Raw genomic sequence first — 24,904 nt, forward strand, 5'->3', positions numbered from 1 at the left:
GTCGGTCTGTCCTCTGGCTTGGCGGGGGGTGGTGGAGGGCAGGGGTTGCCCTATGTGACGCGGTGGCCTCCTGCGTGGGTGAGGGCTCTCCCCCGTGGAGCGCACCTTGGCACCTGCCACAGGCTGCTGGCTGCAACACGCCTGGTTGAGGAGGGACTGTTTCCCCCAGTGTGGGAAACTCACTGCCTTGAACCGAAAATCCCACACTTCCTCTTTTGACAGCTGCTTCAGCTCATTAACTGACCACAACGAGCAAGGTAAGTACACTCAAGTGGAACCCCGCTGGCTTTAATTGCCTGCGGGATTCCCACCAGCGGGGCTTGCGCGCGCAGCCCCGCACGTCAGCGCGGTACCCGGAAGTGGCCGGGATTTCGTCGCGATCCGGTCACGTGACCGAATATCGGGATTTTCGGGGCCGCCCCGCTGGGAACCCGCCGGAAACACGATCCCAAAATCGAGCCCTATGTCTCAATGGCACAAGTTAGCAGACTTCCCTTTCATTTCTTATACCCAAGTTTGAAACCAGGTTGCATTATCTTATTGAAACTATCGTAATATACAATTCTGAATTCAATAGGATAGTGAACAAAATGATACTTTTTTAAAAGCATACCTCTTATTTCAGCACCATAATTATACAGGCCACTGGTGAAATGAGGAAGGCAAAACACAAGGGATCCCAATCCAAGCATAAAAGCTGAGAATGCCTGCCATCGTGGCTTGTGCCCCTTTTGTCCAAGGAAAGAGATAATGAGGGATAAGGCACAGAAGGACATATCATAGCCTGTAGAAATCAATCCTGCAAGGAAGCTGTTCAAGTTGTATCGCTTCTCAATTGTAGTTATGTTGATGTTCACCAAACCATTCACTAAAGTACCTGCAACACAAACAAATTTTATTATTTTAAAGATATAAAAGCAGGGAATATATCCCAACAATAATACTACTGCGGATGACAAGAGCAGCAACGTCAAGAGAACATCATCACCTCCAACTTCCCCTCCAAGTCACACACCATCCAGAGTTGTAAATATATTGCTATTCCTTCATCATTTCAGGGTCAAAATCCTGGTGTATCATTATGCAAATAGGATGAACAATTTCTGGTAATAGTGGAGTTGTGAGGTACGTAATAATTTAGAAAATACCTGAAGGCACGCGTTTAGACTATCAAACAGAACCAGAACTTTCTACAGAAGCTAGATTCGTTTTTTTAAAATTCGTTCTCAGGATATGGGCATCACTGGCAAAGCCGGCATTTGTTGCCTATCCCTAGCTGCCCTTTAGAAGGTGGTGATGGACCTTCTTCTTGAATCGCTGCAGTCCTTGTGGTGAAGATACTCCTATGATGCTGTTCGGTAGGGAGTTCCAGGATTTTGACCCAGTGACAATGAAGGAACAGCGATATATTTCCAAGTCGGGATGGTGTGTGACTTGGAGGGAAACCTGCAGGTGATGGTGTTCCCATGCAACTCCTACCCTCATCCTTCAAGGTGGTGAAGGTCGTGGGTTTGGGAGGTGCTGCCGAAGAAGCCTTTGTGACTTGCTGCAGTGCATCCTGCACACACTGCAGCCACGATACGTTGGTGGTGGAGGGAGTGGATATGCTATGCTTTAAAAAAGGTTAGTGCTTACAGAGAATAGGCAGTGTACAACTCAGTGCTTTACCAGATAGCAGCCTTGTTAGAGCTATGCAGAGAAAGACCTAAGACTGAAATACCACTGTACTTCTACAGTGTTTTACAGAAAAAAACACAAGAGCTGTTGCTTACTTGCAAGTTACTATTGCAAAATTGCAGTCTACACAAAGCGCATTGATAATTCAGAATGTCACCAATTCACAGTGCTAACACAGTACTCTGTAATTTAAACTGGCTGCTACTGGGCTGGAAGCATTCAACAGTAGCAAAGCTCATTTATATAGTGCCTTTAATTTAGGAAAAATTCCCCAAGTGCTTCACAGAAGTGTAATCAGACAAATGGATGTCAAGCCAAAGAAGGAGATAAGGGGTGGGGGGGTGGGGGGTGGAGGTGACTAAAAGCTTGGTCAGGTGGAAAGGCAAGTTTAGGGAGGGAATTCCAGATTGTAGGGCCGACACGGCTGAAAGCTTAAAAACCTGGTAAAATAAGATGTCAATCATTGCAGCAGGATGATACTGCCCTTTAACTCAAGAGTAAATCTAAATTACACTATCTGTTTACACTGAATAAAAAGTTTTTTAGTTAAGTGCTGTTGTTTTTTTTCATATATATTTTTAATATTAGAGCAGTTATATGGTATCAATTTATGTTAAATGTAGACAGTGCTGTTCTTTGACATATAAAGCTCTACCCTTTTCTTTTTTTTGCAAACAAATATGGAACACTTCAGTATATCAGTCAGCATCAGTGAAGAGAACAGATAAACTAACATTTCAGCTCTCTCCTTTGCTTTCCTGTCATATGTCTGCATACAATAAGGTTGCATTTTTATGAGCAATTCCTTGAAGTGGGATGAGTAAACCACACATACTCTCATCCTTAAGAATCCTTTTGTTTACTTCAATTTACCATAGATTGACTAACATGAGATTATGAATGATTATGAATCACAAGGGTTTTTCAACAAAACCTTTTTTAGGTTACATTTAAGTATATTAATAGAGAACATTAAAATTGTTTATAAACATGTAAATAGTAAAAGGATAGCCAAAGGAAGGGTGGGGCCGATTAGAGACCAAAAAGAAGATCTATTTGTGGAGTCAGAAGGCATGGCTGAGGTACTGAATGAGTATTTTGCATCTGTCTTCACTAAAGAAGAAGATGCTGCCAATGTCACAGTAAAGGAGGAGTAGTAGAGAAATTGGATAGGATACGGATGGGGTGCATCCCAGCTTGCTGAGGGAAGTAAGGGTGGAAATAGCAGAGGCTCTGGCCACAATCTTCCAATCCTCCTTAGATATGGGAGTTGTTGCCAGAGGACTGGAAGATTGCAAATGTTACACCCCTGTTCAAAAAAAGGGACAGCGATAAGCCCAGCATCTACAGGCCAGTCAGCCTAATGTCGATGGTGGGGAAACTTTTTGAGACAATAATCTGTGTCAAAATTAATTGTCACTTGGAAAAACATGGGTTAATCAATGACAGCCAGCACAAATTTGTTAAAGGCAAATTGTGTTGGACTAACCTGATTGAGTTCTTTGATAAAGTAATGGAGAGGGTTGATGAGGGCAATATAGTTGATGTTGCGTATATGGACTTTCAAAAGGCGTTTGATAAAGTGCCACATATTAGACTTGTTAGCAAAATTGAAGCCCATGGGATTAAAGGGTCAGTGGCAGTGTGGATACAAAATTGGATAGGGGACAGAAAGCAGAGAGTTGTGGTGAATGATTGTTTTTCAGACTGCAGGGAAGTATACAGTGGTATTCCCCAGGGGTCAGTATTAGGATCTCTGCTCCTTTTGATATATATTAATCACCTGGATTTGTGTATGCAGGGCATAATTTCAAAGTTTGCAGATGACACAAAACTCAGAAAAGTAGTAAACAATGAAGAGGATAGTAGCAGACTTCAGGAGGACATAGACAGACTAGTGAAATAGGCAGACACATGACAGATGAGATTTAACACAGAGAAGTGTGAAGTGATGCACTTTGGAAGGAAGAATGAGGAGAGGCAATATAAACTAAATAATACAATTTTAAAGAGGGTGCAGGAACAGAGCGACCTGGGGTTTAAAGAAATCCTTCACGGTGGCAGGAGAAGTTGATACTGTTGTTAAAAAAGCAGATGGGATCCTTGGCTTTATAAATAGAGGCATAGAGTACAAAAGCAAGAAAGTTATGCTAAATCTTTACAAATCACTGGTTTACTGTCCAATTCTAGGCACCACACTTTAGGAAAAATGTCAAGGCCTCGGAGAGGGTACAGAGGAGATTTACTAGAATGGTACCAGGGATGAGGGATATCAGTTATGTGGAGAGACTAGAGAAGCTCGGCTTGTTCTCCTTAGAGCAGAGAACATTGTGGGGAGATTTAATAGAGGCATTTAAAATTATGAAGGATTTTGATAGAGTAAATAAGGAGAAATTGTTTCCATTTTGGCAGAAGGTTCGGAAACCAGAGGACACAGATTTAAGCTAATTGGCAAAAGGGCCAGAGGTGACATGACATTTTCAGTCACTTTCAGACTGGCAGGCTGTAACTAGTGGGGCGCCGCAAGGATCGGTGCTTGGGCCTCAGCTATTTACAATCTACATTAATGACTTAGATGAAGCGACCGAGTGTAATGTATCCAAGTTTGCTGACGATACAAAGCTAGGTGGGAAAGTAAGCTATGACGAGGACACAAAGGCCCTGATTTTCAAATGAAATTGCGGGTGCATTGGGAGTGGGGGGGGCTGCGAAAATCAGGAAAATCCCCAGCAGGTGAGGAAGCCGGCCCCAACCCGCCAACTTCCGGGTTTTCCACAGACGCGCCTGTGCGCGCATGCGCTTCCCAAATGCGGAAGTCCCGCCGGCAATTAAAGCCAGCGAATTATAGTTAAAGAACCAAATGTACCACATTGAGGTACTAAAGGTACTTTATTTCTGACATAGCAGATAGTTAAACCGATTTTAAACTTACCTGGACGGCTATCCCATGGCTTCCAATTCACGCCTGGTAAGCATTGTTATATATTTTTTTTTAATGCGCTGTGCTAAACTCTCCAGTGGTGCTGCAATATATGCTCATTTAATTTCCCGTACACAGATACACAGTTAATGACAGGGAAGGAGTTCTATTTTCTGCCACTGGAAAAAAGGATAGTGAAACCTACATTAATATAGCATATTCAATTGCTTTGTTTCATTTTAGCATTGCAAGGAATTAAGCCGAGCAACATTGTCAATTCTAACTTAGTGGTGATCATAATGTCTGCAAAATTTGTAGATGTTAAATTTAAAATAAACATCCAGAAGGATTTCTATCTCCATGGAGTAGTCCGAACAGCTACTCTGGCATTTTTAGGATCAATGTTCTTTTTCTATCTATGTATACTTTTCTAGATTCGAGAGAAAGGAGTGACTTAGCTCCTTGAAATGCTGATAGGGAGATGTGGCCTTCCCTCCCAAAAGTGTGATTTTGGCTCATAAATCATAGAATCATACAATGCAGCAGGTTAAGGACACCTGGTACAGAAGTACAGTGTGTTCTTAAAGGAGAACACTCACTATTACTGTGACTGGCAATGCTGCCAACCATTCATCAACAAGGAATACAATAACAACAACAACTTATATTTATATAGCGCCTTTAATGTAAGAAAACATCCCAAGGTGCTTCACAGGAGCATAATCAGACAAAAACTCTTACCGATCCAAATAAAGAGATATTAAGATGGTTGACTAAAAGCTTGGTCAAAGAGGTAGGTTTTAAGGAGGATCTTAAAGGAGGAAAGTGAGGTGGAAAGGCGGAGAGGTTTAGGGAAGGAATTCCAGAGCTTAGGGCCTACATGACTGACAGTACGGCCACCAATAATGAAGCGAAGGGAGTGGAGGATGCGAAATAGACAAGAGTTGGAGGAATGCTAAATTCTCAGAGGGTTGTAGGGTTGGAGGAGGTTACAGAGAAAGGCAAGGGCGAGGCCATGGAGGGATCAGAACATAAGGATGAGAATTTTAAATTTGAGGTGTTGGTGGACCAACGTAGGTCAGCGAGCACAAGAGTGATGGATGAGCAGGAAGTTGGTGTAATGACAGTAATGTCATTAAATGCACAGCAGCTAACAATAGTTGCAGATGAGGGGAGAAAGTAAGAAATCATCATAGAATAATAAAATGTTACAGCATGAAAACAGACCTTTTGACCCATGGGGCTCAATTTTAAAATGAAAGTCCAGCTGTGTTGGGGGCGGGGGTGCAAAGAAAATCGTGGTTTTTTGAAGCAGGCAGAAATCCCGGCTCCAACATGCTGAAGAACGCGCATGACCCAGAGTCGTCTGCCAGCAATTAAAGCCAGCGGGACGATATTTAAACCAACAATTCAAGTACTTAAAGTACTTGAAATGTGCACAAACGTAATTAATTATGCTGGCAAGCGATTTCAACGTGCCTCGGTGTGTTTCCCGTGCTGTGTGAAACACGCCATGGTGAAGGAGTGGCAGCCATTTGGACATTTAGATGCCTGTTTGACAGATGGGGATAAAGGGTGAGTTATTGCAGCAGTTCTCTCAGACAAACTTTTGGCTGGGAGATCTTTGTGTTTCGACTAAAAATTCTTGGTTCACACTCAGAATTGTTCTGTTTACACATATTTACCAACTTTTCGGACCCCGTCAAACTGACACCATCAGGACGGGGTCGGGGGGGGGGGGGGGGGAGGCACAATGGCTGCATTCATCACTACATCCGAGGAGAGCAACATCATCATCCTCGCCAGGCACGGCGTGCTTTTCCACCACTTGGAGCTCCACAACACAGTGCTGTGCACAGGCACCTGCACAAGAGCACAGAGGGGAACAATCGAGTGCAACGTCGCAGGAGGCACGACCCTCGTTAGAGGGTCGACAGACCGAGGCTCAGCTTCCTGGACCTCTCTGAGGAGCAGTGAATATGGAGGCTGAGAGTGAGTCGCCAGGTGGTCGCGGACATCTGCAGCCTCCTTCATGCCGAGCTGCACCCAGCTGGGCCAGGCAGCATCTCACTACCCGTTGCTGTTAAAGTCACCACTGCCCTCAACTTCTTCGCCTCTGGATCATTCCAGAGTGCCACCGGTGACATCGCCGGGGTCTCTCAGTTGTCTGCTCACAAGTGCATAAGGAAGGTCACCGACGGCTTGTTTCGCAGAGCCTAGCAAGACGTCAACTTCCCCATAGACGACCTCAGCCAATGGGAGAGGGCAGTGGGATTCCACTTTGTGGCTGGCCTCCCACATCTACAGGGTGCAATCGATTGCACCCATATAGCAATCTGAGCACCTCCACACGAGCCAGGACTGTTCATCAACAGAAAGGGATATCACTCCATCAACACTCAGCTCATTTGTGACCACCGCAAAAGATTTCTTCACGTGTGCGCCAGATTCCCTGGCAACTGCCATGATTCGTTCATTCTGAGGGAATCCAACATCCCGGGCATCTTCCACGCACCAAACACCCTTAAGGGCTGGCTCCCCGGGGACAAGGGATACCTCCTGCACACATGTGTGTTGACACCTCTGAGGAACCCCATCAGCGAGCAACAGCATCAATACAACGACAGCCACTTCGCCACTAGGTCGGTAACTGAACATACAATAGGACTGTTGAACTTGCGATTTTTGTGCCTCAATCGTTCTGGGGGAGCATTTCAATATGCACCAGCGAGAGTGGGTCGCATTATAATAGTGTGTTGTGTCCTGCACAACGTGGCGCAACAAAGAGGGGTACCGGTTGAGGAGGCTACATCCACTCATCCACCATTCACATCTGCCATCCACATTGAGAAGTAGCAGGAGGAGGAGGAGGAGGAGGATGAACCCATGGGCAGGGCAGCGGCTCACCTGGCTGCTCGTGAGGCCAGGAAGTCACTCATATGTGAACAGTTCTCGTAAGATCAGAAAGTGAGAAGAGTCCAGTCCTCACACCACCTGGAAAGACCAGCGCCAACACCAGCACCACCATCCTCCCTCCCTGCACAACACAGTCCTGCAACTACAAATATACCCACTGTAAAGTGACCCAATAGGTGGCATCAATTGTTGCCGTTCATGATGAAGCACATGAAAGGGCGGTATCACAAAAGTCAGTCAAGAATGGACAAGGAGTGGCAGCAGTGGTGAGAATGATAACATTTTTTAAACCTTTATAAATCACTGATTTGGCCTCAACTAGAGTACTGTGTCCAGTTCTGGGCACTGCACTCCAGGAAAGATGTGAAGGCCTTAGAGAGGGTGCAGAAGAGCTTTACTAGAATGATTCCAGGGATGAGGGACATTAGTTATGTGGATAGACTGGAGAAGCTGGGGTTGTTCTCCTTGGAACAGAGACAGTTGAAAGGAGTTTTGATAGAAGTATTCAAAATCATGAAGGGTCTAGACAGAGTAGATAGAGAGAAACTGTTCCCATTGGCAGAAGGGTCAAGGACCAGAGGACATAGATTTAAGGTGATTGGCAAAAGAACCAAAGGTGACATGAGGAAAAGCTTTTTTACACAGCGAGTGGTTAGGATCTGGAATGCACTGCCCGAGGGGATGGTGGAAGCAGATTCAATCATGGCCTTCAAAAGAGAACTGGATAAGTATTTGAAAGGAAAAAATTTGCAGGGCTACGGGGAATGGGCGGGGGAGTGGGACTATCTGGATTGCTCTTGCATAGACTCGATGGGCCGAGTCTATACCAAATAAACCAAATATAAATAAAAAACATGACAGTCTGGTAGACACCCTTGTGCATACCCTTCGTGATCACAAATCCTTAGCCTTTCTCTTCCTACCGCTTCTACGTGGTTCATCCCTGTGGCTGTAGCAGAGGTAGTGGCAGGTTGCTCATGTCCATGGCCGGACTGCTTAGATGCTTTCAGCCTATGCCCTCTGGGTTTTGGAGCCTGTGAGGGCCCCGCCAAAGACTGCTCCACCTGCATCTGTGCAGGGGGGCAGACTCGGCCACAGGGAGAGGAGGCAGCATTGCGGGTACTGGTTGAGAGGGGGGCAACGGGTGAGGCGTGGGAGCGTTTTGAGTGGTGTCCCCACTTCCATGTCTGCTTTCTCCTGGGCCAGGCCCACATCACTCATACCACCCTGCTAGACAACGGTGTGGAGGACAGTATCTGTCAGCCTGTTTAAGGTGGCAGAATGTTGTTCACCCTGAGTCCGTGCGGCCATTGTCAGGGCCTGAATGGACTCATTTGTGAGCCGTGCTTGAAGCTCAACAGGAGCTAGCCTTCTCTGCATCGCAGACATTCGCGCACTTACCTGCGACACTATCTCAGACATTTCCGCAGTTACCTGCGACACTATCTCAGACAGTTGCTCACGTCCCTGCAACACTATCTCAGAGATTCCCTCCCGTACCTGTGCCACCATTCCACTAATGCAGGAGTTGGACTCCTCCATCCTCTGGGCCATTACAGAGAGTGTGCATTGCACCTGTTCCAGTGCCTCGCAAATGTGCTGCTGTCCCTCAACAATTCTCCTTTTAAGGGATGGCCCCCGGGATTCAGCATCTGCATCCAGCTGAGCAGAGCCTGGAGAGGAGTGCGCCCACTGACGCGGACTCTCCACAGCTGCCCCTGCCACCAGTGTCTGCTGGTGCTCACTTGTGTGTGGTGACTCACCAGGTGCCAACCCAACTAACTGACTACTAGGACCCACCAAGGTGTGAGTATCTGCGCTAGTGGATGGCTCACTAAGTTGTGACGGTGCGCCCTCAGAGGCCAGCAAGTCCTCTGAGAAATCGCCCTCTGCCGTCACTGAGGTCGTTGAAGGGCCGATAAGAGAACAGAAGGCAATATTAAGCATCATCACAGATGTATCATGTTGCGATGAGCATACTGAGGTGTTCAACATGCCAAGGATTGTTAACAGGAATTCATGTTGTTTGTGATGAATGTTAAAGTTGTGATGTCGGATGTTTGTGGGGTGCCAGTCTCGGCGTCCCCGACGGACAGGCACTCGAGGGTGCGGCTGATCTCCTGGGTCTCCTCCTCCGCGTCTGTGAGGATCACCATTTGTTGCGGCCCCCCTCCAGTTCTCGACCTCTCCCGTGCATTTTGCACTCTCTTCTCCAAGAAGGGGAGTACAGATGTGTGAGTGAGTGATGGTGAAGTGGTCAGCCGATGAATGCATTGGTTTGGGTGAGGCTGACCGTGAAAGAGGTGCATCAGAGGGTGAGTATGAGACAGAGACATCACATTGGATCAGGATTGGGGTGAGTGGTAGTGGTGGGGTCACAAATGGGGAGGTGAGGAAGTGCTCAGGAAGTGAAAGTAACTTGAGGATGAGCCTTAAGTGGGTGTGAGGAGTAATGTGATGGAGTAGTCTTGGCAGTGCAGAATGAATTGGGGGGTGGGGGGTGGTGATGATGTCCAACATGGAATGCAGGAGAATCAGTAAGTGTACTCACTTTTGCTGACCTAGTTAGGTCATTGTAACACTTCCTGCACTGGACCCAGGTGCGGGATATGTTGCTCCTGCTGGTGACCTCATCTGCCACCTCGAGCCAGGCTTTCTTGGTGGCAGAGGCAGGGCGCGTCCTCCTGTTGGCCGGGTAAAATAGCTTCCTCCTCCTCCTCACTCCGGCCGGTAGCAGCTGAAGTGAGACATCGCTGAATCTTGGAGCAGCCTTGCCCCTGTGCTGCTCCATTGGGTCTTCTTGCTCTTTGCTCCAGCAAAATTCATTGGAGCAATGGCCCTTTAAATCCAGACGCTCCAGCTGACAGCCGGACATGTGGGTGTGCAGTCCGCCCACTGCGCAGCTTTCGGACGGCAAACCCAGAAACAAGATTAATGGCCACCAATTAAGTCATGATCACACGGGGAAAGGTAAGTTTTTATTATCCGGGATTGCCGTGCACCCATTGACATCCCCCCCCCAACCCCCCGCCTCCATTCCGCCGCCCTTTTAAAATTGAGCCCGTGAAGTCTAACTAATTCCCTTTTAAGAGGGTTTATTATAGATTTTGTTTCAACAACTATTTGCGGCAGAAAATTCCACATTCTAAATTCAAATTATCTCGATGGATTTTTTCCAATCCTTAATTCCTAATACAACACTGTAAAATGGTGGTTTCTAGCCAGAGATTCACACAAAATAAATTATCTCTGTGAAACAAATGAGCACTTTCTTGTCTTGAGTAGTGGCAAATGCTGATTTTCATTTGGGACAATAAATGGTTAAGCTAAGTAAGAGAGGAAAAATACTACTGCAGGCACTGGTGATAGCTAAGAAGCAATCCAGAACTCAGCTGTACCAACTGAAGTAGGGTGTGCGTGTTTGGGTGCGTGTATGTGGTGACAAGCTTACTGTCACGTCATGACATGAAATCACAGAAGATAAAATTAAATAAAGCAAATCAATCTGGGTAAAATAAATGTAAGGAATCTTACAACACCAGGTTATAGTCCAACAGTTTTATTTAAAAATCACAAGCTTTCAGAGCTTTCCTCCTTCGAAAATCACAAGCTCCGAAAGCTTGTGATTTTCAAATAAAACTGTTGGACTATAACCTGGTGTTGTAAGATTCCTTACATTTGTCCACCCCAGTCCATTACCGGCATCTCCACATCATGGGTAAAATAAAAGAGAGATTGGTCACCGACAGGGAAAATATAATCTCTGGTTCCCAGAAGTTTATTTATCTTTAAAATATATTTGAAAAAGAAACTGAGCTTGGAAACTCAGTAACAGATAGGTTGATTGGGCATGTAAAAAAAGCCTCTACATAAAGCCAACACAGTGAATAGTTCTGCAAGTTTTGGTTAATAAATGTTTCACTTGAATACAAGCCATATATCTCTCTATCACATCCTTCTGAAAATTTGCAAACATTGGGCCAGAAATCGCGCAGAGCGGCAAGGCAATGCTCACCGCAGCTGCTGCGAATTTAATGAACAAAAATACTTACTACCGACTCTGTGGCGTCCAATTGCTTGAATTTGAACAAAATGTGCGCTATCAACCCAGCCTCAGCGCAGCGTGAGTTGCCGCGCAGCTGGAAATGTCTGTGAGGAGAAGACATGCCCACAAAATATGTCAGGAAGAGAAGTCATGCCCACGGATTCAGGCTGGATTGCTCAAGCAGGCAAGCAGACTTCATTCATTTAAAGTTAGTATTCTGTATGTAATTCTAAATAAAAAATTTAATTTTTTTAAATAAAAAGTCAAAGAAATAATTGAATTCAATTAAAGAGGCAGGAGGGAAAAAAAATTTAAATTAATTTTTCAATTTTTAATTTTTTTTAATGACCAAAAACTATTAAAATAAGGAGTAATATGAGACTCCACATTTTTAAAAGTTAATTTTTAGTTGTTTGGCAGTCATTAAGACTAACTTGTAAAACTTAGTTCCGACCTGGTATTTTTAAGCATACCATTGCCGAATCCCCCACCATCAACATCCTGGGGGTCACCATTGACCAGAAACTTAACTGGACCAGCCACATAAATACTGTGGCTACAAGAGCAGGTCAGAGGCTGGGTATTCTGCGGCGAGTGACTCAGCTCCTGACTCCACAAAGCCTTTCCACCATCGACAAGGCACAAGTCAGGACTGTGATGGAATACTCTCCACTTGACTGGATGAGTGCAGCTCCAACAACACTCAAGAAGCTCGACACCATCTAGGACAAAGCAGCCCGCTTGATTGGTACCCCATCCACCTCCCTAAACATTCACTCCCTTCACCACCGGCGCACTATGGCTGCAGTATGTACCATCCACAGGATGCACTGCAGCAACTCGCCAAGACTTCTTCAACAGCACCTCCCAAACTGCGACCTCTACCACCAAGAAGGACAAGAGCAGCAGGCACATGGGAACAACACCACCTGCATGTTCCCCTCCAAGTCATACACCATCCCGACTTGGAAATATATCGCCGTTCCTTCATCGTCGCTGAGTCAAAATCCTGGAACTCCCTTCCTAACAGCACTGTGGGAGAACCTTCACCACACAGACTGCAGCGGTTCAAGAAGGCGGCTCACCACCACCTTCTCAAGGGAAATTAGGGATGGGCAATAAATGCCGGCCTCGCTAGCAACGCCCACATCCCATGAATGAATAAAAATAAAACCTGTTTGGTGGCGTAATTAGTTATTTTCCAACTTGGCAGATGAGCAAGTTCACACTTTTTCAATGATTTCTCTGATTTCAGCATGCGATGTCCCTTTAATTCGAAGCTGTCATATCGCCAGTGAACCGCGAGGAGCAAATTACGATTTCCGTGTTTCACTGAGCAAATGCAGGAACTTGTACCTTCAATTCACCACTAAAAACTGAGAGCGCAGTTAAGCTCCTCTATTACTTTGGGAGCGATTTCTGGCCCATTACATCCAAACATTACGCAGGTTTGTTGTCTTTGTTCAAAATCACAATGATGGTTTTACATTTTTTGTTGCTATGGTAGAAAGGAAATATATACATATAATATTATGATGTAACTTTGAGCATATTCAAATACTGAAAGAACCATCTCCACGGCCACACAGCATAGAAATGGCTACACCACCACGGTGGAAATTACACTACTCCTTCCCTTCCACCCCATGTGCCCCAAAAACTTCTGTAACATGATAGCCCCGATTTTAACTGGTGGCGGGAATTGGGCGGGTGGAGGCCGAGGAACACAGCGAACCGCCCTGACTTCGTCAGCGTAAGCACTGGGAGATTTAAACTCCTGGGTGTCATCTGCGTGACTCCGGTCAGTCTTCTGTCCGAAACTGGTGTGAATTAGCAACTGGCCAGCAGGCGGGAGCACAATGGAGAAGGCTGCGGGACGCTAAAGGAATGATCCCTGGCACTCCTGCTCCTCCTGGCCTCATAAGGAAAGTTTTAAAAAAAATGCAAAAACACTTACCTTTTTGGGCCTCTTCTGGCCCTGACTACTCTTCCCACTGGTTGGCCTGGCTGGAAAGCCACAGCTGAGCCTTGATGTCAGTCTTGGGTTCTTTCATGAATGCTCAGACTGCTGCAATAAAGGCTCTCAATCGCACTGTGGCAGTGATGGGCTCACAGGGGAGGTAGCTGAAACAAGGAGGGAAATAGTATCCACCATGCAACTTGCCCGTCCTGTCATGGGGTCTGACAACCCTCAGACTTACAGGCAGAGCGGCAGAAAGGCCGGAAGGGGAAGGTTGAAATCGGCTGTGGATTTTGCTGCTCTCGCTCCAGAAGGCTCCACTTTCACTGGTATCAGTCTACCCCCATTGACTACATAGGATCCTGAAAGTAGGCAGGGCCAGACCAGATCTGCAGCAGCAGATGAGCTGCAGCCTGAAGCTGGCCCATCTGATGTACAAGCTCACAAAGATCAAGAGCTATCTTGGGTAAGGGCCTCACAGTGATACACAAGAAGTTACTTAGATGACTCACAAGGGGAAGTACCGTGGTGGGAAGAATTAGGTTGATAATCACAATTGGGTGTCTATGCATTAAATGGATTGGCTGTAGATTATGATTTGTGCAAAGTTCTCTTGATGTTACTGGAAGTAGAGGTTTTTGTAGCAGGTTAGATAATGACAAGAGTGACTATGGATGGATTCAGAGTAGATTTTCCAAGAATATCCATGTCGCAGAGGAAGGGCAAAAAGTAGGGAGGAAATAAGGACTGTACTGAATGACATGATCAGGAGAAAGTTTTCAGGATGGGAGTTCTCCAGATGTTTCAGTTAGTAGCAGCCTGACTTCTGTTCGTTGTATCTCTGCTCCACATCATTAGATGGAGCCCACAAAGGTGTCATCAACAGAGCAACAGTGGTAGCTAAGGCCCCCCAGCAACTAGACATTCAGTCCTTGCCCTTTTTCAAACAAGGGTGGATTGTCTGAGGATGAAGGCATTGTACAAGCTGCTTGGGAATCTAGCATTCACCTACATGACCTTGTGCCTGTTACTGTACACTAGCTGGACATGAATGGAGTAGAACCCATTTTGATTCAAGTAAGAGCTCACAGGCCCACATGGGTCCTGTCAATCATGCCCTGCATTCTAGTCAAGCCAACATGTCGGGAGAAATAAGGGCACATATTTGCTGCTCCCTGGCATCAATGAAGAACATGATGTACTGATTTGCCCTGGCAAACAAGGCATCCATGACTTGGTAGATGCAACTATACAATGCCGACTGGCTTATGCAAGTTACATTCCCAATGGTATAGTAATTGAATGCCATGGTGATCTTCACTGGCAGACAGTGCCGTGAAGACTGGGGACCATGATTCCAGGTCCTCTCCCAGCAGGTGATACAACTGACGACCTCCATATTAAACCTGTGCCTCCAGAGACATTGATTCTCATAAGGTCCGTCAGGGTATATAAACTCAATCGACTGGGTACCTCGGAGTTAGTGCTCTCCTTCTTTATTGCTCCAGCATCCAAAAAAGACAACGTGCTAATCTTCCTCCTCCTCCAGATATTACAAGTATATAGATATTCCAAAATGGACCTCAATTATGCAAATTTGATACAGCCCTGTGTTCAGCACCAGCGGAGCAGGGAAAATAGGGTGGAGAAGCTTACTGCAGGATCTCCAATCCTGAAAATGTCATTGGAAATTTTCCTCCACCCCTCAAGCAGAGATCTCAACCATCTGCCCCCTGACCACCCATTTGTATTTAAATAAAAGCCGGAAGCAGGGCCAGGGAACTTGGCCAATTTACATGCCTTCCCACCACTGTACTGCTGACCCCAAGTAAGGACAGAAGAGGGTATGTGAAACTTGCACAAGGAGCGACGAGAAGATCACTTAATGTGCTGAAGTAGGGAGAAGACCTGTCTTTCCCTCTCCATGTCAGCTGCCTTTATGTGGACATTTACCAAGCCATTTCAGCCAAATATTTTTACTATCTTGAGGGGCTTGTGCCCCTTTAACTCTTGTCCTTTAAAGGAAAGGAGAGGAGGAAAACAGATTGAGGGTGAGGGGGCCCTTGGAGGAAGTGATTGGGAGTGGGAGGATTAAAGGTGAGGTGAATGACAGCAGAGCAAAGAGGAGAGAAGATACAAGGGTTGAGTGGATACTTCAAAGGGGACGAGATAGAGGTAGCGATGGGAGAGAGGGGTCAGTAGGACGGGAAATGGGTAGTGGGAAGGTGAAGGGATAGGGGACATGATGGGAGAGAGGAGGTGGGAGAAGCACCAGTAATTGGAGGGAGAAGGGAAGGGAACTGCTGAGAGCTACATTTTCCCTACAAACCCCACCCCAAATGAAAAGTAGCCATCAGTGAAGTCTCAACAAATAAGGACTTCAAAATGCTGCAGCATTTCCAGCTGACTCCCACTGCAAGTCTGGCAGTGAAGTGAAAACCAAGGCAAAGTACTCATTTAGTACTTCGCCATTCCTTCATTCTTCATTAGATTTCCTTTTTCATCCTTTTGTTCCAAATTCGGGTCTTCCATAGATACTTTCACGGATTAAGTGACATCAGTCAAACTGCAGTGTGCCTGGGCAATGACACACTAAATATCCCCAATTATATCATACCCCTATAGCAATTTTTGCCAATACTTCACCAGTTTTATTCACAATATTTTATGCATTTCTGACTCAAACGTCCCTTTGGCAGTTTGGTAATTACCTTGTTTAATCCCTCCTTTGGATGGATTTCACGTTTATCATAGGAGCATAGTAACATAGGAACAGGAGTAGGCCATTCAGCCCCTCGTGCCTGCTCCGCCATTTGATAAGATCATGGCTGATCGGTGATCTAACTCCATATACCCGCCTTTGGCCCATATCCCTTAATACCTTTGATTGCCAAAAAGCTATCTATCTCAGATTTAAATTTAGCAATTGAGCTAGTATCAATTGCCGTTTGCAGAAGAGAGTTCCAAACTTCTACAACCCTTTGTGTGTAGAAATGTTTTCTAATCTCGCTCCTGAAAGGTCTGGCTCTAATTTTTAGACTGTGCCCCCTACTCCTCGAATCCCCAACCAGTGGAAATAGTTTCTCTCTATCCACCCTATCCGTTCCCCTTAATATCTTATAAACGTCGATTAGATCACCCCTTAACCTTCGAAACTCCAGAGAAAAGAACCCCAATTTGTGTAATCTCTCCTCGTAACTTAATCCTTGAAGTCCGGGTATCATTTTAGTAAACCTACGCTGCACTCCCTCCAAGGCCAATATGTCCTTCTGACGGTGCAGTGCCCAGAACTGCTCACAGTACTCCAGGTGCGGTCTAACCAGGGTTTTGTATAGCTGCAGCATAACTTCTGCCCCCTTGTACTCTAGTCCTCTAGATACAAAGGCCAGCATTCCATTTGCCTTATTGATTATTTTCTGCACCTGTTCATGACACTTCAATGATCGATGTACCTGAACCTTAAGTCCCTTTGGACATCCAATGTTTTTAACTTTTTACCATTTAGGAAGTACCCTGTTCTATCCTTTTTTGATCCAAAGTGGGTGACCTCACATTAGTCTACATTGAATTCCATTTGCCACAGTTTTGCCCATTCACCTAATCTATCAATATCCCTTTGTAATTTTATGTTTTCATCTACACTGCTTACAATGCCACCAATCTTCTTTGTGTCATCGGCAAACTTAGATATGAGACTTTCTATGCCTTCATCTAAGTCGTTAATAAATATTGTGAATAATTGAGGCCCCAAGACAGATCCCTGCGGGACTCCACTAGTCACATCCTGCCAATGTGAGTACCTACTCATTATCCCTACTCTCTGTCGCCTTTCACTCAGCCAACTTCCTAACCAAGTCCGTACTTTTCCCTCGATTCCATGGGCTTCTAACTTAGCCAACAGTGTCTTATGTGGGACTTTATCAAATGCCTTCTGGAAGTCCATATAAATAACATCCATTGACATTCCCCTGTCCACTACTTTAGTCACCTCTTCAAAAAATTCAATCAGGTTTGTCAGGCACGACCTACCTTTCACAAATCCATGCTGGATCTCTCTGATTAACTGAAAATTCTCGAGGTGTTCAGTCACCCTATCCTTAATTATAGACTCCAGCATTTTCCCCACAACAGATGTTAGGCTAACTTGTCTATAATTCCCTGGTTTCCCTCTCTCTCCTTTCTTAAAAAGCAGAGTGACATGTGCAATTTTCCAATCTAGAGGGACAGTTCCTGAATCTAGAGAACTTTGAAAGATTATAGTTAGGGCATCTGCAATGTGCTCACCTACTTCCTTTAAAACCATGGGATGGAAACCATCTGGTCCTGGGGATTTGTCATTCTTTAGTGCTATTATTTTCTTCATTACTGTTGCTTTACTTATATTAATTTTATCGAGTCCCTGTCCCCGATTCAATATTAGTTTTCTTGGGATTTCCGGCATGCTATCCTCTTTTTCTACTGTAAATACTGACGCAAAGTAATTGTTCAAGATGTCCGCCATTTCCCCATTGTCAATGACAATATGCCCACTTTCAGTTTTTAAGGGGCCAACACTGCTCCTGACCACCCGCTTTTTCCGAATGTAACTGTAAAAGTTCTTCGTATTGGTTTTGATATCCCTTGCAAGTTTCTTTTCATACTCTCTTTTTGTAGCTCTTACTGTCTGTTTTGTGACCCTTTGATGATCTTTGTATCTTTCCCATTCGCCAGGATCTGTGCCATTTTTTGCCTTTTTGTATGCCCTTTCCGTATGTCTTATACTGTCCCTCACCTCTTTAGTTGTCCATGGCTGTTTTTTTTGGCAAGTAGAGTTCTTGCCCCTCAGGGGTATAAACCGATTCTGTATCACGTTAAATGTTTCTTTAAACATTTCTCACTGATCATCAGTCGTTTTACCCATTAACAGATTTGCCCAGTTTACTGTGGGCAGTCTCTGTCTCATCCCATTAATGTCGGCCTTACCCAAGTCTAGAATCTTAGCAGCTGACTCACTTTTTTTCCCTTTCAAACACTACATTGAACTCGATCATGTTATGATCGCTATTGGATAGATGTTCGCGTACAGTTAAGCTGTTAACTAAATCTAGTATGGCTTGCCCCCTTGTTGCCTCCAGGACATACTGCTGTAGAAAACTATCCCGAACACACTCAAGAAATTCACTACCTTTCTGACAGTTGCTAGTCTGTTTTTCCCAATCTATGTGAAGGTTAAAGTCCCCCATTAAGACCACTATGCCTTTCTTTCACGCTTGTCTAATTTCCGCATTTATACAATTTAGCACTTCAGAGCTGCTGCCAGGCGTCCTATGCACAATTCCCACTATAGTCTTAGATCCTTTGCTTCCTACACTTGCACATTTGGCTTTCCTTGCTGTTTCCTTATCTCTCTTTTCCCCTTCTTCCTGCTATATTTGTTTAAACCCTCCACCACAGCACTATTTTCTCTCCCAGCAAGGACGCTGGTCTCAATCTTGCTCAAGTAAAGTCCATCCATCCTGTACAAGCCAATCCTGCCCCAGTTCTGATCCAAATGTCACAAGAATCTGAACTGTTCCCTCTTACACAGTCTCTCCAGTAACACATTTGACTTCCTTATCGGCTCCGGGAGTAGTCCTGAGATTGGAGCTCCTGCTCTTTAGTCTAGCTTCTAATTGCTGAGATTCCCTTTGCAGGACTCCCAATTCTATTTCTTTCTTTGTCAGTAGTTCTAAATTGAACTACAACTTCCATTTTCCTCTCTAAAATGTTGCACCTGTTCTGTGATATCCCTTACCCTGGCACTTCGAGGCAGCACTCTCGATTCCAACTGCAAAAGTACATGTCTATCCATGACAGTGGAATCCCCTGTTACTACTGCATTTCTGCATTTCACTTCCCTATATTTGGCAATCACTTGCTCCACATTGTCGTGATTTTGCTCGTGGTTGCTCTCCTCCGAATTGTTGTTATTGTCACAGGTATTTAAAACTGAATACCTCTTTGTCAATTCAACACTCTAAGACAGTCCCTGCCTCCTCTTCCTACCATGACAGATGGTCACCCACTACCCTTCCACACTAAGTCGCTCAGCCTGTGGGGTGACCTTCTCTTGGAATGTGCATTCCAAGAACCCTTCTGCCTCCCGAATGTTTTGGAATGTCTCCAGTTGTTCCTTCAGCTCAGAAAACTTGAGCTCAAGCATAAGTGGTCAGAGACGCTTGCTGAACATGTGGCCATCCACGACACACGAAGCATCCATGATCCCCAAATCTCAAATGTACCATACATATCAGGGCTCAGTAAATGTAACTGTTTTATCGTGAAAGTTTAATAAAATTAAACAAAACAACTTATTAGTTTAACCTCTCAAGTATATTTTTAGGCCAACCTAAAGTGCCGTAATACTTGGATATGCACTTGAAGTGCTGTAACCTGCAAGGCTACGGACCAAGAGCTGGAAATTGGGATTAGGCCGGATAGCTCTTTTTCGGCAGGCACAGACACAATGGGCCGAATGGCCTCCTTCTGTGCCGTAAATTTCTATGATTCTATGATTCTATGACCATACCTCAAGGCTGAACTCCTTTGAAGACAAAACTCTCACTGAAGCTAAGCTTCACGCTCTCCTGGCCTTTTGCACTCCATGCCTCCCCCACAGCTCAAGACTAATGTCTCACTAATATGTGTAAATTATATATGTGTTAATTTGCTCAACAGCCCAAATGGCACAGGAAAAATGCCTATTAGAGAACAATAAATCGCACGACTTATGTAACCAATTAATTATCTTATTACCAGCTCAAACCTGTTCCATCTGTCAGTGCCCCAGAGAAAACATGGAGAATCCATATCTTACAACCAGAGAAACTCCCACCCTGTATCATATATCACCAAAAAGACCATCAACTTCCAAATCACGTCATCCAAATGGAGCTGTTGCATCATAATAGAATTACCAAGGTCTCAAACGCTTTCAGCTCCCAAAATAATAGAGGGACCTGCCCCCAAATTTCAGACACTACTACTGAGCAGCCCAGACCCTCGTGACTGTGGCCTGGTCCCTGGCTTCCCAGCAAAACACACAGTTGGTCAAGATCTCCCATCCAATCCTCTGCACCGCTTGCCACTCATATATCCTTAGTTGTGTATTAGTCATTCAAACCAATAGAGAGCCAGAAACGTCCATTTCATTACAATCTTGGGAGTCTGGAGAGATGCCTGTGCCTCTCTGAAAGTCCCACCGGGTCTATCAGCCTTCTCTCCAATCTGGCTTAATGGGGAATTCCCAAGAGGACTCAACCCCATCAGATTTAGATCCTGGCATGAGAAAGGGATTATGCCAGATAGTCCTCAAGGCTCAGATAATGCCCTTTCATCAATTAACTAACAGTTTCCACCTCCCCCAACATGATCAATACTGCTATCTCCAGATTAAGCACTATCTACAGAGACCAGCAATACTTTGCAGACTTAGGACATTGGAACATAGGAACAGGAGTAGGCCGTTTAGCCCCTCGAGGCTGTTCCGCCATTTAATGAGATCATGGCTAATCTGTGACCTAACTCCATATACCTGCCTCAGCCCCATATCTCTTAATATCTTTGGTTAACAAAAATCTATCAATGTCAGATTTAAAATTAACAATTGAGCTAGCATCAACTGCCGTTTGCGGAAGAGAGTTCCAAACTTCTACCACTCTTTGCGTGTCGAAGTGTTTCCCAACTTCACTCCTGAAAGTCCCGGCTCTAATTTTTAGGCTATGTCCCCTAGTCCTAGACTCCCCAACCAGCGGAAATAGTTTCTATCTACCCTATCAGTTCCCCATAATATCTTGAAAACGTTGATCAAATCACCCCTTAATCTTCTAAATTCCAGGGAATACAACCCTAGTTTGTGTAACCTTTCTTTGTAATTTAACCATTGGAGTCCAGGTGTCATTCTAGTAAATCTAGCTGTACTCCCTCTAAGGCCAATATATCCTTCCTAAGATGCGGTGCCCAGAACTGAACACAGTACTCCAGGTGTGGACTAACCAGGGCTTTATATGGCTGAAGCATAACTTCTACCCCCTTGTATTTTAGTCCTGTGGATATAAAGGCCAGCATTCCATTCGCCTCTTTGATTATTTTCTGTACCTGTCCATGATATTTTAATGATCTATGTACATGGACCCTTAAGTCTCTTCGGATCTCCAATGTTTCGAGCTTTTCACCATTTAGAAGGGCAGTGTCCTAGGCCCGACCATCTTCAGCTGCTTCATCAATGACCTTCCCTCCAACATAAGGTCAGAAATGGGGATGTTCGCTGATGATTGCATAGTGTTCAGTTCCATTCGCAACCCCGCAGATAATAAAGCAGTCCGTGCCTGGATGCAGCAAGACCTGGACAACATCCAGGCTTGGGCTGATAAGTGGCAAGTAACATTCGTGCCAGACAAGTGCCAGGCAATGACCATCTCCAACAAGAGAGTGTCTAACCACCTCCCCTTGACATTCAACGGCATTACCATCGCCGAATCCCCCACCATCAACATCCTGGGGGTCACCATTGACCAGAAACTTAACTGGACCAGCCACACAAATACTGTGGCTACAAGAGCAGGTCAGAGGCTGGGTATTCTGCGGCGAGTGACTCACCTCCTGACTCCACAAAGCCTTTCCACCATCTACAAGGCACAAGTCAGGAGTGTGATGGCATACTCTCCACTTGACTGGATGAGTGCAGCTCCAACAATACTCAAGAAGCTCGACACCATCCACGACAAAGCAGCCCACTTGTTTGGCACCCCATCCACCACCCTAAACATTCACTCCCTTCACCATCGGTGCACTGTGGCTGCAGTGTGTACCATTTACAGGATGCACTGCAGTAACTCGCCAAGACCTCTTCAACAGCACCTCCCAAACCCACAACCTCTACCACCTAGAAGGACAACAGCAACAGGCACATGGGAACAACACCACCTGCACGTTCCCCTCCAAGTCACACACCATCCCGACTTGGAAATATATCGCCGTTCCTTCATCGTCGCTGGGTCAAAATCCGGGAACTCCCTTCCTAACAGCACTGTGGGAGAACCTTCACCACACGGACTGTAGCGGTTCAAGAAGGCGGCTCACCACCACCTTCTCAAGGGCAATTAGGGATGGGCAATAAATGCTGGCCTCGCCAGCGACGCCCACATCCCATGAACAAATAAAAAAAAAGTACTCTGATCTATTCTTTTGAGGTCCAAAGTGGATGACCTCACACTTGCCTACATTGAAATTCATTTGCCACAGTTTTGCTCATTCACTTAATTTAGTAATATCTCTCTGTAATTTTATGCTTCCATCTTCACTGCTTACAATGCTGCCTACCTTTGTGTCGTCAGCAAACTTGGATACGTGGCTCTTTATCCCTTCATCTAAGTCGTTAATAAATATAGTGAATAGATGAGGCCCCAACACAGATCTCTGTGGGATACTTCAACATGAGCTCACCTTTTTTATTGTTCTGCCACTCACCAACTGCCTCCTGCAGACATATATACTCATCTGTGCTCCTTTCTCACCTCCATGGCCAAACAGGAAAGCCTGGTAATAAGACCTAGGTTGTCCATTAAGGGAGAAGGAGTGGCGAGAAGCATGGAGATAGATCCTTAACACCCATCACCTGCAGCAAAATGTATGAAAGCCATTTCAAGATCATACATCACACATACCTCATACCCTACAGAAGCTCCACAAATTTCATCTCTCCGTAACAACTACTGAAAACCCTACGGCCAGAATGGCACCCTGCAACACACATGCCCCCACATCTTGCCATTCCAAACAGCAGTCCAGAAGGCCACTAGGACCATGACTGATCTTGCATTCCCAGAGATCCCAGCTCAGTGATGGCTGGTGCTCATTGGAGAATGAGTACCCCTCCACAATGAGTAGGCCAGCACAACTCTCACTATTAGCTGCAAGAAGGTGCATCCCCCACCTCCCCCCCCCACCCAAGGCAAAGTACAACCCTCCCCACAACAAACATGTGGATGAAGCACATGAGGGACATCTGGCAATGAGAACAAGTGATGTTCTGCCTCTGGCTGGAACTGGAGGAATACCAGTCTGGGTCTCTTTCCTGAAGGTTCACCCAACACAAACTGCCACCCCCCTCCTGATGCTCCCCTGGGTAAGTTTAAGTTCTGTTATGAGTGTGTAATGTAAATAAAGGCAGCAAAGGGAATGCTGCATCACTGGAGAGTAGGCGAAAATGGGCATAATCTGATTTGCGGCAGTGTGTAACTGTGAAGCTTTCTTGGTCCAGCTGGAAGCCAGAAAGCTCCTGCAAAACATGTAAAAATAGTTACATTCTAAAGATGTCTTGCATCTTAGTTGATTTGAAAAGAACCCATACACAACATGGCAGCAGTGGTCGTTGTTCTTCATTAAAAGAATCATCTGGAAACCATGAAGAAACAGAAAATGAGCTGCTGGCGACTAGACAGGAGAAAGGTTTGGGAAAAACAAGGTAGGAGAAGAAACGTTAAAATGCAGAGAAATTGCTTCATTCCAAATAAGCCTTCTGGTTAAGTTTGACATCGGTAAGGCAGCATAATGGCATTTTGAAAGATCTAGAATTGTTTTATCTTAGATAAGAAAGTAGAACTGCTTCAGACTAATAGTCTGATATATTCAATGGATAGATATTTTGAGCTGTTTTGAAGTCTCTGAGAACAATAGGATATTTATGAAACAATACAAGATCAATTCAAAAATTATTTTGTATTCTGCAGGAACTCAACGAGCTAAAGTCAATCAAAGGAAACAAGAACAAATTGAATCAGTAAATGGTTTCACAACAGCTTTATATTGTTTGAATGAATCTTTTATAAAGCAATAACTCAGGTGGGACAGTGATTTTTTAAGGGACCGCAAGCAGTTATCGGGACGCAGCAGTTAGGGTGAGCAATTACCAGCCAGTTAAAAAAGTGAAGAAGACCACAACGGATTGCAAAAACAAAGCAACTAAAGTATACTTCCAAGTAGGATTATGGAAAGGGAGTGAAGGCCCTGGAGGAGCAGAGAACCTGTGATAGATACGGGAGATTTCCAGTCCTTCACACACATTTATATCTGACTGGAGAAGTAAAGTGCTGGAATTATCACCAATAAGGAAACTTGCAGCAGTATGTCGGAACATAGGAACAGGAGAAGACCATTGAGCCACTCGAGCCTGTTTCACATTCAATGAGATCATGGCTGATCTGCGACCTAATTCCATGTACCCGCCTTAGCCCCATATCCCTTAATATCTTTGGTTAACAAAAATCTATCAATCTCAGATTTAAAATTAACAATTGAGCTAGCATCAACTGCCGTTTGCGGAAGAGAGTTGCAAACTTCTACCACCCTTTGCGTGTAGAAGTGTTTC

At 45.0% G+C, this 24,904-nt stretch overlaps 1 protein-coding gene across 1 annotated transcript in view; it reads right to left on the reverse strand.

Moving 5' to 3' along the window:
- The window catches only part of LOC137320918 (solute carrier organic anion transporter family member 4C1-like), a 143,991-nt gene that overhangs the window by 113,765 nt on the left and 5,322 nt on the right, over positions 1-24,904 (reverse strand). Inside the window, exon 2 of the mRNA XM_067982908.1 lies at positions 614-877. Within this exon, the coding sequence (XP_067839009.1) occupies positions 614-877 (264 nt within the window). The remainder of the gene's footprint in view (positions 1-613; positions 878-24,904) is intronic.

Source organism: Heptranchias perlo, chromosome 4 (assembly GCF_035084215.1).
Source record: "Heptranchias perlo isolate sHepPer1 chromosome 4, sHepPer1.hap1, whole genome shotgun sequence".
NCBI lineage: Eukaryota > Metazoa > Chordata > Chondrichthyes > Hexanchiformes > Hexanchidae > Heptranchias > Heptranchias perlo.